The sequence below is a fragment of the Copidosoma floridanum genome, unplaced genomic scaffold (assembly GCF_036245765.1).
Source record: "Copidosoma floridanum isolate Cflo_tuat_1 unplaced genomic scaffold, Cflo_Japanese_pri ptg000013l, whole genome shotgun sequence".
Taxonomy (NCBI): Eukaryota; Metazoa; Arthropoda; class Insecta; order Hymenoptera; family Encyrtidae; genus Copidosoma; species Copidosoma floridanum.
In genome coordinates, this window is record NW_028321890.1 from 22,474,766 (window position 1) to 22,488,967 (window position 14,202).

The following is a 14,202-nucleotide window of genomic DNA, read 5'->3' on the forward strand; positions in this document are numbered from 1 at the left end:
TATATACTTACGCCGAAAGCAAAATGGTCAAGCTCGATATCAAATTATATATCTTTGTTACGTCAGCCTGCACCATGTGCGCCGTAGCGCGGATGCAGGGCCGCGCACTTTTGCCTTCTGCTCGCCTTCTGCTCCGAGAAAAAAAAAATAAAATATACTTAGTCGCCGGCTGATGCTGAAGTGCAAAACCCTCGTCTTAATTTAGGTGTTGCAAATAACAACACTGCGTCAATTAGTTAAGAAAAAAAAAAAAAAAACACCTTTCAATTGCAAGTGTACTTTTGTGTGATATTGGTTGACGACACAGTGCTGTTTCGTACTCGTAGGGAACTGGTGCTCAATTGCCGGATACAATCACACAAATGCGTCTACGGTGGGCTGTTTGAAAAAGGAGGAAATCAATTGAAGAGGCTCCAGTGCACGTATAAACGTGAGCATACCCATAGCCATCATCATAATGTGATAGTGTATATACCTAAACATATCCACCTGAAAGCGAGACACGAATGCGGTCGCCGAAAAGTGGATTGTTTCCAAGCAACCCGAGCCATCGATTCGCGAGAGCGTCGTGGAATCCCCGCCGCAATGCTCACCGCGATTTCCTTTTCGCGTCTCTCCCTTCCCTTCCTCTTCTTCTGCACTTTAGTGATTCACACGCGAAATGTCAGCCAAACTTTTTTGATAGCTCAATTATAAATTCGCCCTCGACTGCCGCTTTCCTTTAGGTTAGGTCGCTTAACCCTCCTATGTCAGCCTTTGCTATCAGTCACTTGCAAGTTAATTGCAGCTTATCAGCTGTTGGCTCTACGTAACAAACATCACTGACTAGCTTCAATTGTTGTTTGTTTCTTGTTATTTGTTTCACAGTTGTTTATTGTATTGACATTCTCTGATCATTTTATTACAGATGCTTGCTAGTCGCTGTGCTCGTTACATCAGTACAAACCACGTTCTCTGGCAGTCAAATACCAAAAAGTCCTTGTTGGCTGAGCTTCGCAAGAAAACTGGATATCCCTTTATCAACTGTAAAAAAGCACTCGAGCTGCATGACAACGATTTGGCAAAGGTTATTCATTTTCTCCGTCGTCACACAGCATTGTCTCGAGTGGTTACATAAAATGCTTAAATTTTGTATTCCCAGGCAGAGTCATGGCTGAAGGAACAGGCACAAGCATTAGGCTGGTCAAAAGCTGAAAAGCTGCAGGGCAGATCAACCTCTCAGGGTCTTGTTGGTGTTATTTTCAACCAATTCCATGGTGCGCTAGTTGAGATAAACTGCGAAACAGACTTTGTTGCTCGAAATAAGGAATTCCATCAGCTGACTGATACTGTTGCATCAGCTGTTTTAAAACACACAATCGCCACGGATTCAAATGGCATGTACAATAGAACAGTTTTGGATGCAGATGCACTGAAAGCATTGCAAGCTCTTGATGGGAAATCTGTGGCAGACCATTCTGCTCTGGCCATTGGTACTCTTGGAGAAAATATATTAGTCAGACGTGCGCTTTGTATGTATGTGCCACAAGATACTGTTCTATTTGGATACTCACATCCAACACCAACAGAATCTGGCTCAACTTCGTTTGGACGATATGGAGCTCTGGTAGCTTTCAAAACAACAGATGATAAAGAGACAATTGGAAAGCAGTTGTGTCAGCATATAATTGGTAAAGATTTTGTAGTATTGTTTTAAAGTATATTATTACGTTATTTACAGGTTTCACTTTGTTTTTATTTTAACTTTAGGTATGAATCCTACCAAGATTGGTGATCCAGAAATTGATGTGGAAAAAAGCGAGGACTCAGATAATGAAAAGATACTTATTCATCAAGACTTTCTGTTTGATTCAACCATCACTGTACAGGAATTATTGGAAGAAACGAATACGCAAATCTTGGATTTCGCGAGATTTGAGATGGGTGAAGTGGTAGAAGGACAACAGAGTTTAGATGCTGTTGAAACTGGAGGTTAAATAAATTGTTAAATAAATTATTTTTATCAACTGGAGCCCAACAATTTGTTACGTAAAATAAATGAATTGTTTGTGTAGCATTTAAGTATACATAAAGAACTTTTACAATTGACTTTATTGTTAAAAAAATTCATTCAAACGAAATATTAATATTTTACTATATGCACAAGTATAGTTTAATTCTAAAAGTTGAAAAAAAGTGAGAATCGTTCGCAAAAAAAAAAGATTAAAGAAAAACAAATTTTCAAATGAGTTTTTCGTTTATTATTACTTCATTTATTCTTTGAGTTATCGCAGTGGTGATTTGCATTCTCCGTTTTTTTGCCAACTTGACAGATTTCCATAGCCACGTTCTACAATCTTTTTTCCACTCTCGTGCGATTTCATCCCAAGAATGCATGTTGCCCTGAAATTATTACTTAGGTTTCAATGTTATTTTTGTATATAAACTAATATGAATACCTGGAAATTAAGTATATCCTTTCCAAAGTAAACTATTTTATTAGAATTTACTTCAAGGGTTTTAAATTCATGCTCAGTCTGATTTGAATGGAAGAGATTACATATGGAACTGTAGCTTTTTGCCATAGGTAAATGTGCTTGTCTCTCGGCATTTTCACCATCATCACCAAATTCATCAAAGCTCACACTGTTTTTGTCGCAAATTAAGCAATCGCTCACAGAAGTAGTTCTTGTTAAATGCGTTTGGTAATCGTCAACTGAAGTGTAAGTAATGCTCACATTATTTTGTGGATCTTGAAAATCACTATCTTCGGTCAAACTTTTGTCTATAATAAGCCAATTTAAACATGATACATTGTGTTTACTTAGTTTTTTTAAGTGCTTATTAAAAAAAAAATTGTTCGTCACTACCGCGAACTCCGGAATTATCAAATTTCCACTCCATTGATTTATCACTTTGACTTATTGCACGAAAAATGGCATTTGATTCTTAATTCTTACAAACCTGTCAAAAAATGTCCAGATCTATTGTAACATTAAGAGCGATTTTCTTCTTTTTTTTTCAACATAACTTAATAACTTCGTTTGCTTCTTTTATTTTATTTGTATACACACTACACACTCAAAAATGAAAACGAGCTTGAAATAGCCATATTCAATATTACAATTTTTTAAAATATTTAAATAAGTTCCAAAAATACTACTAGAAAAACTTAAACAGTTTCAACTATTAGAGAGAAACGCATGTATTTTATTACTATTATTATTTATTTATTTGATTTAGGGACTGGACCTCATACAAAGTACATTTTTATCCGAAATGTATGTATTACTTACATAATATATAGATACGAATTCAATTTATTTTTTCTGCGGTGACGCTGCTCTATCTACAATAGCGTCTTTTAAGTACATTATATTTTTAAATATAACAAAAAAATTAAAATTTAATAGCTTTCATGCGTATAATAATAACACTTGAAATTTTTTCATGCAATAAGTACCATTGAAAATAAAAATGGTCACGGTATGATCGATGCTTTCTATTTTTTATGTTTTCGGAAAATTCGGTACATTAATTTATAAAAAACAATCACGAAATAAAAGCAAACATAAATTAACAATCATCGTATTATATTATGGAAAGTACCGATGATTTCAACATAGACTTGCTGGACCCGGAAATTTTATTAACAATATTTTCCCGATGTAATAATGCCTGGTACAAATATTAAAAAAAAAAATATGTAAAGTGCCTTTCGCTTTATAATAGAGTTCCTTTGTGTTATTGTATTGTTGGCTGAATTAATTATTGATTTTTGCCTCCTTTTTTTTATACTTGAGCAATAATTTTTGAGAAATTTAATATTGATCCCACCCTGACCCAGCATAGCCCACGTCCTTTTATACATCAGACATAGAGTATAGCAGAGGGTATATTGGGGGCAGGTGTAAGCTGCCCATGTAAAATATTGTAACGTTTGCCGTGCGCACAGGTGTGTTTATAATACATATATAAGGCAAGAGTTGGTTAGCTGGTTAGTCGCCGGTCACGGTTCGCTGGCTGGAGTTCCGGGGCCCATACTTCCGGAGACACCTCGTATACCTACATCCCTAAATTATATACCTACATAATCACCTCCTCTCTCTCGCTCGTTTCACCTTTTCCTTTTTATTTCTCCGTCCTTTCCCTTTTTTCCTCCCCCTCTTTTCTCTCATGTGCGCGTGTGTATATATTTTTGCCCGTATGTACATGCGATCGTGACTGGCTGGCATTGTTTCGAACAACGAAAAAGTAATCGAAGCTCGTGCTGGCGGTGGTTGCTGATGTACTTATTCCACTGGTGGAGGAGGAATGGAAGGAAGCGGCACGCTTCAGTCTGCGCTTGGTGAGCACCGATGGTGTACCCGCGAGTACGATCGGCAGGGAAATCGGTACGCGCGATTACTTCGTTTTAAAGGGCGAAACGGCGATTTTTGCCTCATTTTTACAATCCATGCACCTTTTTTTTGTTCCAAGTGTTAATCAAGAATAATTGCGATGGACTTTGAGTTTCGAGTTCTGCACGGGTGCAACTTCTTTGTCCGTTGATTTTTTCATGCTGACAGTGCCTTGGTGCAAATAATCCCCTTGGAACCATGGGATTTTTCAAACGGGTAAACTTTTTTTTACTTTCACTCTCTTTTTGGTATTCAAAAATGACCTTACGCGTAAATTTATGTTTCATATAACACATTATTGTATGAAAGACAAAATTTCGGGCTTTTTAAGGTTTTTTCTGAAATAATGAACGGGTTTGTACCTATAGGTTTTCGTTCCAAAATTTATGGTTTTACGATCAACAGACGATTGATGCCGCACGTAACTATTACTTACTCTTTGTAATATTCATACTTTTTAAAAGTAATACAAAGCACACAAATTCATACGCGATCAATCCGTCACGTTGGTGATAAAACTAAAATGATTATTTTCCATTAAAACATATAATTCGACGAATTTTTTAAAATCTCCGAAGTACATGGAAGAGAAAAAATTGAAAACAACTCAAGTGCCGTCAGCAAAACGAAAGTGAATTTATGACCGTGCACTTAAACGCATTTACGGTAAACGACTTCGAGACGCGAGACACATTCATTTAGAAGTACTTGCAAATCTGACGTGTATTCTTCATTTGACGCCTCGGTACTTGGCTCCGCAATTACGCCGTTATGCCTTTTTTTCACGAGAGGCACATAGAGTGGCAGCCACTGTAGGCTACGCCTTCCAACAAACGTGACAACGCGAAAGTGTGCGTGTAACATGTGAGCAGGCAGTTAAATTACGGGGGTTTCCTGTTGCCCGCGTTACACTAATTTTGTAGGTATAGAACAAAAAGTAAAAAAAAAGGACTCACTCGGTACAAAATGTCACGTATAATGATACATGTTTACTGAGGGAGCACAGGATGCATGCGCGATCATATACCTTTGATGCGTAATTTTTAAAAACTGACTTACGACACAATGGGTCTCCTATAATAAAAAATCGCTTTTATTTCCTTTTCTTTATGCATTATCAAACCGTATAATACATCAATACCATCGTAACAATTTAAAAAGTATCTTTTGCTAAATGCTATCGTAAAACATTAAGGAATTAATCGATTCACAACGCAATTAACGTAGCTCTCGATAATCCCCGATTACGCGTGAAAACGTGGAATAATTAATAATAAAGCCTCACAATAGCACAATACAATACAATGCGCTTATCTTGTATTATATGTCTTATCAATCATAAATCTTTCGTCGCGTACATATTATACGTACAGGCAAAAACGATGAGCATTTAATAGCGCGATGAATCTACTACCAACGATCCTTTGGACAGTTTTAACGATCGCGTTACCGATCAACGCCGATCGACTCGGGCCCTTTCGAACGAAATAGAAACGCCAAAGCCCATAAAAAAACAAACCGAGGAGATATCAAAGCTTTCCACTGTTCACCTCCTGTCATCATCTCCCATCTCCCCCCGTGACCCATATACAAAAGAAAAACACGCGCGCGAGCTTCGGTCCAGTTACTCCGGAGTATGCCTGCATAATATTTCGTCCGCTCGTATACATTAACACTGCACGTATATGAATGTACAAGTGGGATGAGCGCAAGCGAAAAAAAGCCCGGCGCATAATGTACGCGTCATGCAACGCCTTAAGAAACCCATATACAGCGAGCGCCCGTATATATGTCTTTCTCCGTCGGGGCTCTTTGTAAATATGTGTATATACATATGCGCATCTATATTTACAATGTGGTATTACACGGGGGAGTGTGCAACACGCGGAGTATAGATGATGCATTATCCTCCTCGCTCGCGCGGTATATAATGATATATTACACACGTGATAGTTGTTATTGTTGTTGTTGTTGCAGGAAGGTATGCGCACTTGTGTCTTGTATCTCTCTCTCTCCACGCGGTGCGCTCTAATTTTGCGCGGCTCGCGTGCGTTACTTTTTTACACGCCTCGCCTATGCACATCTTTCACGGCTTGGACGTGTGTTAACCACGATATTTTCTCGATCCGCTGGTTCTCTTCGCTTTCGGGAAGATGATCGCTCTTAATTGCAAGGTAATTTATGTAACGCGATTTATGGATCTACCGGGTCACGAGAGTTTTGCGGGATTTTCCTTTTTCCATGCAATTTCTTTTTCGTTTCGTTCTAATGAGCTATTGGAAAATCTTCTATTAATGATTATCTTTGTACTGAAAATTTGCTAAATTTTAAGATTTTCATGATCTTGATCGCGTACTTAGTTGTATCTTTGGTGATGTAATTATCTTTTGAAGCTATTATATAAAATAACTTTGAAAAACATTGAAAAATGAATGATTTACGAGTACATGGATCGTTGCTGCTGTTGTCCCTAAAATGTACACGTGGAGTAAAAAAAAAGAAAAAATCTCATTTAGATCGCAATATCATTGTTTTAAATTACATTCATACACGCGAAGGTAAAAAAAAAAAGTATCCGGAAACAAGCCCCGATGATCCACTGAAATTGCCATTGTTGAAAATGTTTGCAGGATGACGCCAGCACGTGCTCGGACGAGTCGAGTAGCGAAATTTTCAAAAGCATACCCAAGGGCAGCACTGCCTTTTGTATATGGAAGATCGAGGTGAGGATACAATAAAAATACATACTTACATCCATACACAGAACCTCGAGTGCCATTTTAATTGTTATTATTATATATCAACGTGGCAAATCAATTGCGAAATGAGTACTCCCGAAACATTACTGTAGTGAGGAAAAAAAAAAAAATTAGCGCTCCAACATTTGTACTTATGTATTACATTACTTTCAGGGTATGCGAGCGATTTCGTTGGGCCGAACAAAGATGGGAACTTTCCTCTCGGACTCGGCCTATCTGATCTACGCGGCCTCGGCGCGCGATGGCCCGCTACCTTATCCCGGCATGCCCGTAAGTACATGTATACACATGTAATTACTTGTACTTTTTAAAAGTACAACTTTACGATTTTGCGTTCATTACTTTTACCTTTTGTTTCTCACATTACAAAGTAGCTCATTGTAATAATATATCTATACTCACGATAAAAAAAGTAAATTCCTCCACCAATGACAAATACAAAATATACCTAGACGTATATGCACCATATCTTCACAATAATCCATTTGCTCTTGCATCGTAATTGGGTCGGATGCGCTTCGCACACAACGCGCACCTCATACCGATCGCCCTCAAACAAAGAATACGAGAGCACCCAAACCCACGTCACACGTAACTCTCGCGTCAAAAAGAACAAGAGCAACAAAAAAAGTACCTACATTGCACGAGCAACGTACCCAAACCGCAGGAGCATCGTGTAACCACAACACTTCACCCCTTTGTTAAAAAAAAAAAAAAAAAAACATATGTATGTTGCCCAGACAAAAGAGCTGAAGGAGAGCCAGTCGGTGCGGGCCATCCACTTCTGGGTGGGCGAGCACTGCGAGGCAAGCGTCTCTGGGGCAGCGGCACTGCGAGCAGCCGAGCTGGACTCGCAGCTAAACTCGGGAGCCCTGCTGATGCGCGAGGCCCAGGGTCGCGAGAGCTCGCGCCTCCTTGGATACTTCAGGCAGGGTTACCTAGTGTTCGAGCAACCGCCGCTGCTCGACGATTCGCCGGCAGTCGTCGGGTGCTCGGCCCACCGGATTGGAGGCACCGCGGTACCCGTGCTCACGGAACTCAGGCCCGTCGACTGGAGCAACTTCTCGTCGCGGGACGTCATTGTCATCGACGTTCGCGCCAGGTGACAACTACGATTTCTCCAATCGGTGGCTATTTTGTACAGTATATGCTATTTTCATCCCTACGTTTTTTTAGTCTTTCGCTCTTTTACGTATGGAACAAATTTTTAAAAGTAACAAAATTCAAGTTACTTGTAGTTTTTCTTTTTTTTTTTTTTTTTTTTTCACGTTACCGATTTACCGTTACTTTTGTTGAATACTTACGCTCAACTTGGTAAAACTGTACAAATTATCCCGGCAGTACGCGAATACATGGTTTAATCATTAAGAATCACGTGGGGTATACGATGAATCGAAAAGAAAAAAAAAATCGATTTCGCAGATCGGTAATCTTCCTGTGGCTGGGCTCGAACTCCGAACCATTGCACAAGAGCCACGCCTTGAAGCTGATAGACGAGCGCAAGAAAAACAGTAGCAGCAATGACAACAACAATAGCACCGTGGAAACGCGTGTCTTCGTCGTCGAGGACGGCTACGAGCAGACCCTCCAGCCGGAGGCTCGCAAGCTCTTCGACGAGATTCTCGATCCGAAGCGGCGCTTCGTTTCCCCGAAACCGCTCGTCCAGGTAACCGGCACTTGTTTTTGCGACAAAATACAAAATACATACTTGTACTTTGAATATTTGAAAAAGAAAAAAACCACAATCCCAACAGACCTACCTGCCCGCGAGCAGCATTAAACTGTACAAGTGCAACGAGCAGACGGGCAAGTACAAGGTGGCCGAGCTGAAATCCGGTCCGATCTTCCGCAGCGACCTCGAGAGCGACTCCGTCTTCCTGCTGGACCGTGGTGAGGCCGGCGTCTGGGCCTGGGTGAGTAAAACACTTGAGTCTCGTCCGTCTCAAGCTATACATACATGTACCATGACTATAGTTGGTTGGTCGGCATTCCAGGTGGGCCGAGACGCGAGCTCCAAGGAGCGCCTCGAGGCGGTGCGCAACGCCCGAGGCTTCGTGAAGAAAAAAGGCTACAGCCCGAGCGTGCCCGTGGGCCGAGCTCTAGAGGTAAAATTCTGACAGCAATAGGTAATATATATATTAAAACGACTCGGTATACGGAGTAACGTGAATGAAAATGAAGGAGCACGAGCCGGTGGAGATGCGGTGTTGGGTGAGAGGATGGGCCGAGTCCAGGTCCAGGCCGCTGATGCTGCCAGCGAGCTTCGAGCCCGACTACATGAGCGAGAGGCCCAAACTGGCCGCCGAGTGCCAGCTCGTCGACGACGGTAGCGCCGAACGCGTGCTCTGGAGACTGGACAGCCGGACGGCTGAGGGGCTGGTGCTCGTTCCCGACGGCGATGGCCAACCGGTGTGCTTCTACGCCGAGGCTTGCTACGTGCTGAGCTACAAGTACGGGTACGGTCGCAGGAGCAGGAGCATCGTGAGTGGCCCCTTTCTTTTTTCTACCTGATGAATGGCAAATGGTTCGATCGTTTCACAATGTCTCGCGTTTCGACACCTTTCGCAAAACTTCATCAATAACGATCTTTGCGCCTTCATTGTACATACAATCCACGTTTCTTCTCGTTGAGAATAATAATATTCGCGTTTGGATCTTGATTGTAATCCCACGTGCGAAAAGCTAGTTACAGTATCCAGCGTAACGTAATTTCCTTGAGAAAAAAAAAAAAAAAAACATGGTCGATTTCACTCGTAAACCTTCATTCCGTACAATCGCCTTACATAAAATATACAATTATTTTATGACGAGAGGAGAATATTATATTTATGATCACGTAAATAGCATGATTTTTCGCCGATTGGTTCTATCGATCGAATCATCTACTGTAAATGAGTTGCGCGCTTGTACTCTCTCGGATGCACTTATATTTTGGCTGGACTTTCTATTCAAGGTACTTACATATACAAATATAATGGGCTGAAGCGCATTACGCAGTAAGTAATATACGTATATATCTGCATTGCTGCGATGCAACATCCGCGCGTTTACGTGCATGACTGAGCATCTTTGCCAATGGAGATTTTTTGGGCAATCGCGAGATTCGAAATATTTTCAATAGCTTGTGTACAGGAAATTGAGGAAATTCAATACATCTTGACAAAAGATCGCTCCTACCGTCATTCCTCTTCGGAGCTTTCGAATCGCCACAAAGCTGATTCCTTCCGATTGTTTATACTTTGCCAACAATTTGTTTCTCGCTCATCGCCTGCAGGTGTACTGTTGGGAAGGAGTTCATTCGCCGTGCAACGACAGAGAGTTGGCGATCGAGGCAGCCTGCGCTCTGGCGGAGGAGGAGTCGGCGCAATTGGTGCGAACGTCGCAGGGCAAGGAGCCGGCTCACCTGCTGCAGATTTACAACGGCAAATTGATCATACTAGCTGGGCCCCATCGCGATGCTCGTAAGACTCTCTCCTCTACATAACACACAATTGTGAATTGAGGCCACATGTATACGCTGCAACGAACAATTTTTTATTGTTGTTTGGGTCTCGTCGATTTTTTACCGATCTCGTTTTTGCCACAATTATATTACTCGTCAATTGGTTTATGACGTAGGTACCTATACTTTCGATGCAAATCATAAAAAAAATAAAAAAATCTTGTTTCCGTAGCACCCAAAAAGTATCTCGTTCGAGTTTACGGCTCGACCCCGTACACGTCTAAAGCCCTGGAACGACCGTTGCGCGCAAGCAGTCTGGACTCGGGCGGTGTCTTTATCTTGCACTCCAGTTCGCCCATGGTCTGGTGCGGCAGTCGCAGTACCGGCGATGCCAGGGAGGCGTCACGAAGGCTAGTGCCGATTTCGGTGCCCCTCGTTTGTGAGGGCAAGGAGGACGACGAGTTCTGGGCTCAGCTTGGAGGTACCTTTTTGTGTCGTTTATTTGCTTTTCGACGTCAACATCTTACAGAAAACATATTTTTTTTTTTAATTGAAAAAAATCTGCGTATTCGTATGTCAGCGATCGTTTGGAATTACGAGTTTTTCCGCGGTTTGCTGAAAAATTAGTTTTTAGTGTAAAATTTGAGAAACGTTTCGCGTAACAGGCAAAGGTATCGGCAAGATGGAAAGCTCCAACGCCGAGGGAGAAGAGATGGAAAAGCACTTTTACCATTTGAAGACGGAAAAAGAGATGTTTGTCGGCGAAGAGGTACTCGGATTCACGCAAAATAGTCTCCTACCGGAAGCCACTTGGCTTCTCGATATTGGAAACGTCATATGGGTTTGGATCGGTAATTACAGTGTCTCGAAACCCCTAAAGGATTACGTGCAGGACGCAAAAATCTTTCTCTACACTCATCCTGCCAGTCGAGATCGCGATACGATAATATCGATCACCAAACAAGGTAAATCGTCATCATGCACGTAACAATGATTTACAATGAATCTAATCAATTTCATACTTCGCTTTAGGTCTGGAACCACCAACATTTATAGGACTATTTGACAACTGGAATCATAATCTGTTAAGAGATTATCGGCCCTATGAATCGCTAAGAACGAGCGTTCAAGAACGAAATGGACTAACAAACGATATAATGGCCATAAAAATGGCTTCTGAATTTGACAATTTCGTCAAGTATCCGCTGATACTTTTGAAGAGCGACCCCGATAAACTTCCTGCTGGCGTCAACGTTTCGCGCAAAGAGATGCACCTGACCTTCGACGATTTCATGTCAGTCTTCAAAATAGAACCGGCTGAATTTGAAAAGTTACCGGCTTGGCGACGCCAACGACTGAAACAGACAGCCGGACTGTTTTGAACCAACGTCTTTGTGATTTTTATTGGCGCACATTGCTAACATTGTATGTAAATTATGGCATAATTTTTATATTACTTACATAAAGAAAATAATATATTTGTATGAAATAAATTTTTATTGATAACCATGAAAAAGGATAAATATAAATCGCTTTTATTGACCCTTATCTTGAACTTGTTAACTTATTAATGCACATAACATTTTCACGGCGAAACTTCCATACGTTCGGGCTCAATTGAGCGCACACTCGAATCTTCAACGATAATGGGCCTAACGGATTGAGTAAGAATCGCCGTTGTTCCCTTTTTAAAACGGTACGAGCCCTGCTTTACACCTTTTTGGCAGGTCAACTCGTACGGCCGGAGATAGTCGACATTATAGTCTTTGCGGATGATGCAGAGATCAATGCTGTTACCTGATCCTAGATCGTGCATTACACCAGCACGAATAGCATCAGCAACCAATGCTTTTCCTTCCTCTTCCTGTAAATTGAACACATTACATAAATTATACAAACTAATGTAATATCGTTCATACGTTTAGCGTGCATAATACGCATTAATTTAAATCAATACTATGTTAATTGTTAGAAGTATTTGTTCTCGAAATTTACAACATGTTCATTACTCTAAATTGTTTTTCAATTGTAAAAAAAAAAAAAAATTATAATTTACCATAGACAGCAATTATCTGTTGGTTAATGCAAGCATCAAGACAATTCTTACTACACAGAAATACTCACAGACATGTCTGGTTTCCACCTGCTTTCAAAAATCGACATAGCTGCCAGTGAACCTGAGCCCATTGTAACAAATGGCAATGTATCAACAGATCCATGAGGATAAATACAGTACAGGTGAGGTCCAGTGGAATCTACTCCTCCCAACACTAAAGCAGCACTGATGTGTCCTTGATAACGAAATAGCATCTGTTTCAACATACGAGCAGCAGTTACAACACGAGGCACTCTATTAGTATTGAGACGATGCAATTCCAGCTGGCTGGAAATCAATTCTGTAGTGTTATCAGTGTCAGCAGCAGTGCCAGCACCACAGCAACTGTAACACAGAAACAATAAGACGCAATGATTCATGAACGAAATAATGCTCAAGCAATACAGCTAGCATACTCACTACATGTTCTTGGCGAGATAATGTATTTTCTGACTTTTCTTGTCAGCAACAATGGTGTTTTCAGTGGCCCTAGTATCGGCACCAAGAATCACACCATCTTTGTAGATTATACCAGCAATAGTTGTTCCAGTCTTTTGTGCCTGGGGAGCAGGGTAACCTTTCTTTGCCATCATGCCATTTCTAACAAATAAGAAACGAAAAAATAATGTATGTTCTCAAGTATACTTAATAAGTGACACAGCAGTATTGGAAAGTAGGGTTATGAATGGTTAAATATCTAAAACTAAACACGATTTCGTAAATCGTGATAATTCGACTAAAAAATTTTAATGCTTACCTATAACACAAATCGAAGGAAAATCCAGGACTTGGAATTTCGGGTACAAGCACATGTGCCATTTTCTCGACTTTTTTATTTTCCAAATATAAACAAAATTGCCTACCGCTGTAGCTATGACTGCTGTGAGCAGCGGTGTATATATTTTATCCGCTTCTTGGAGTTCTTGCAGATGCAGCATGCAGCTGCCTGGAGTTTAAATATATATATATTACTGAGCAATCAGTGCCATCTAGCGATATTTTTTTTCTCGTCTCGTCTCGTCTTTTTACATTTGTAATTATGTAAGTTTGTAACTTAAAGTGACTTCAAAAGTAAAATAATTAAATCATAGACATATACTTATAAGAACAGACTGAGACTGCTAGTTCCTGATGACCCTGATGTGTACGCCGCTGAAGCTGGAGTAATCAAACTCCCATATATTTCGATACTTTTAGAGATGAGTTTCGGGTGCTCAAAATAGTACCCATCAACATAATTTTTCACGGAGCTACGCAAAAACATTATCATACTCATATTATATTTGCTTTATTCAAACACGTTACTTATAGATAACAACAACAGGTTAAATACAACGTAAGATATCTCTTGTCAATCAATTAAACGTGTGGGCAATGCAATTGTCATCTTGATCCTTGCCCCCCCCCCCCTACATAAGGCACCCATGAATGAACAAATATCATTAATAGTCGTAATAGTAAAATAGTAGTACTTGTAGTAATCACTACTAAGTAGTCGATTTTATAACCCGAATAAGATAAGTAGAA

The 14,202-nt window shown here is 40.4% G+C and overlaps 3 protein-coding genes across 5 annotated transcripts; 2 read left to right on the forward strand and 1 right to left on the reverse strand.

Moving 5' to 3' along the window:
- Positions 1–186: 186 nt before the first annotated feature.
- Positions 187–2,011, forward strand: mEFTs (elongation factor Ts, mitochondrial). Of its 2 annotated transcripts, none has more exons than XM_014348650.2 (4): positions 187–430; positions 908–1,066; positions 1,142–1,670; positions 1,750–2,011. In XM_014348650.2, the coding sequence occupies exons 2-4, from the start codon at positions 908–910 to the stop codon at positions 1,974–1,976; spliced, it is 915 nt and encodes a 304-aa protein (XP_014204136.1). In that variant the 5' UTR covers positions 187–430; the 3' UTR covers positions 1,977–2,011. The 2 variants fall into 2 exon arrangements, with proteins under 2 accessions (XP_014204136.1, XP_089447516.1); XM_089591390.1 differs by lacking the exon at positions 187–430 and adding an exon at positions 540–725.
- Positions 2,012–4,577: 2,566 nt separating this feature from the next.
- qua (villin like protein quail) lies at positions 4,578–11,962 on the forward strand. 2 transcript variants are annotated; one of them, XM_014348597.2, is made up of 12 exons: positions 4,578–4,595; positions 7,010–7,102; positions 7,292–7,408; positions 7,879–8,240; positions 8,561–8,804; positions 8,893–9,051; positions 9,133–9,243; positions 9,320–9,619; positions 10,413–10,599; positions 10,813–11,061; positions 11,246–11,545; positions 11,613–11,962. In XM_014348597.2, exons 1-12 carry the CDS (start codon positions 4,578–4,580, stop codon positions 11,960–11,962), a joined length of 2,490 nt encoding a protein of 829 aa, XP_014204083.2. The 2 variants fall into 2 exon arrangements, with proteins under 2 accessions (XP_014204083.2, XP_089447515.1); XM_089591389.1 differs by having other exon boundaries at positions 11,252–11,545.
- Positions 11,963–12,058: 96 nt separating this feature from the next.
- Positions 12,059–13,907, reverse strand: Prosbeta2 (Proteasome beta2 subunit). Its single transcript, XM_089591391.1, has 5 exons — positions 13,775–13,907; positions 13,433–13,621; positions 13,096–13,275; positions 12,705–13,020; positions 12,059–12,444 (listed from the first exon to the last, which is right to left on the reverse strand). The coding sequence occupies exons 2-5, from the start codon at positions 13,492–13,494 to the stop codon at positions 12,166–12,168; spliced, it is 837 nt and encodes a 278-aa protein (XP_089447517.1). The 5' UTR covers positions 13,495–13,621; positions 13,775–13,907; the 3' UTR covers positions 12,059–12,165.
- Between the last annotated feature and the right edge of the window lie 295 nt (positions 13,908–14,202).

Bases quoted from the DNA above. Each gene is read 5' to 3' on its own strand.
- mEFTs (XM_014348650.2), top strand. From the start codon at position 908: ATGCTTGCTAGTCGCTGTGCTCGTTACATCAGTACAAACCACGTTCTC. The intron at 1,067-1,141 runs GTTATTCATTTT...TTGTATTCCCAG, and splicing joins ATGACAACGATTTGGCAAAG to GCAGAGTCATGGCTGAAGGA. The intron at 1,671-1,749 runs GTAAAGATTTTG...TTTTAACTTTAG, and splicing joins GTTGTGTCAGCATATAATTG to GTATGAATCCTACCAAGATT.
- qua (XM_014348597.2), top strand. The intron at 8,805-8,892 runs GTAACCGGCACT...CAATCCCAACAG, and splicing joins CCCCGAAACCGCTCGTCCAG to ACCTACCTGCCCGCGAGCAG. The intron at 11,546-11,612 runs GTAAATCGTCAT...ACTTCGCTTTAG, and splicing joins AATATCGATCACCAAACAAG to GTCTGGAACCACCAACATTT.
- Prosbeta2 (XM_089591391.1), bottom strand. From the start codon at position 13,494: ATGGCACATGTGCTTGTACCCGAAATTCCAAGTCCTGGATTTTCCTTC. The intron at 13,021-13,095 runs GTGAGTATGCTA...TCTGTGTTACAG, and splicing joins TATCTCGCCAAGAACATGTA to TTGCTGTGGTGCTGGCACTG. The intron at 12,445-12,704 runs GTGAGTATTTCT...TTCAATTTACAG, and splicing joins GGTGGAAACCAGACATGTCT to GAAGAGGAAGGAAAAGCATT.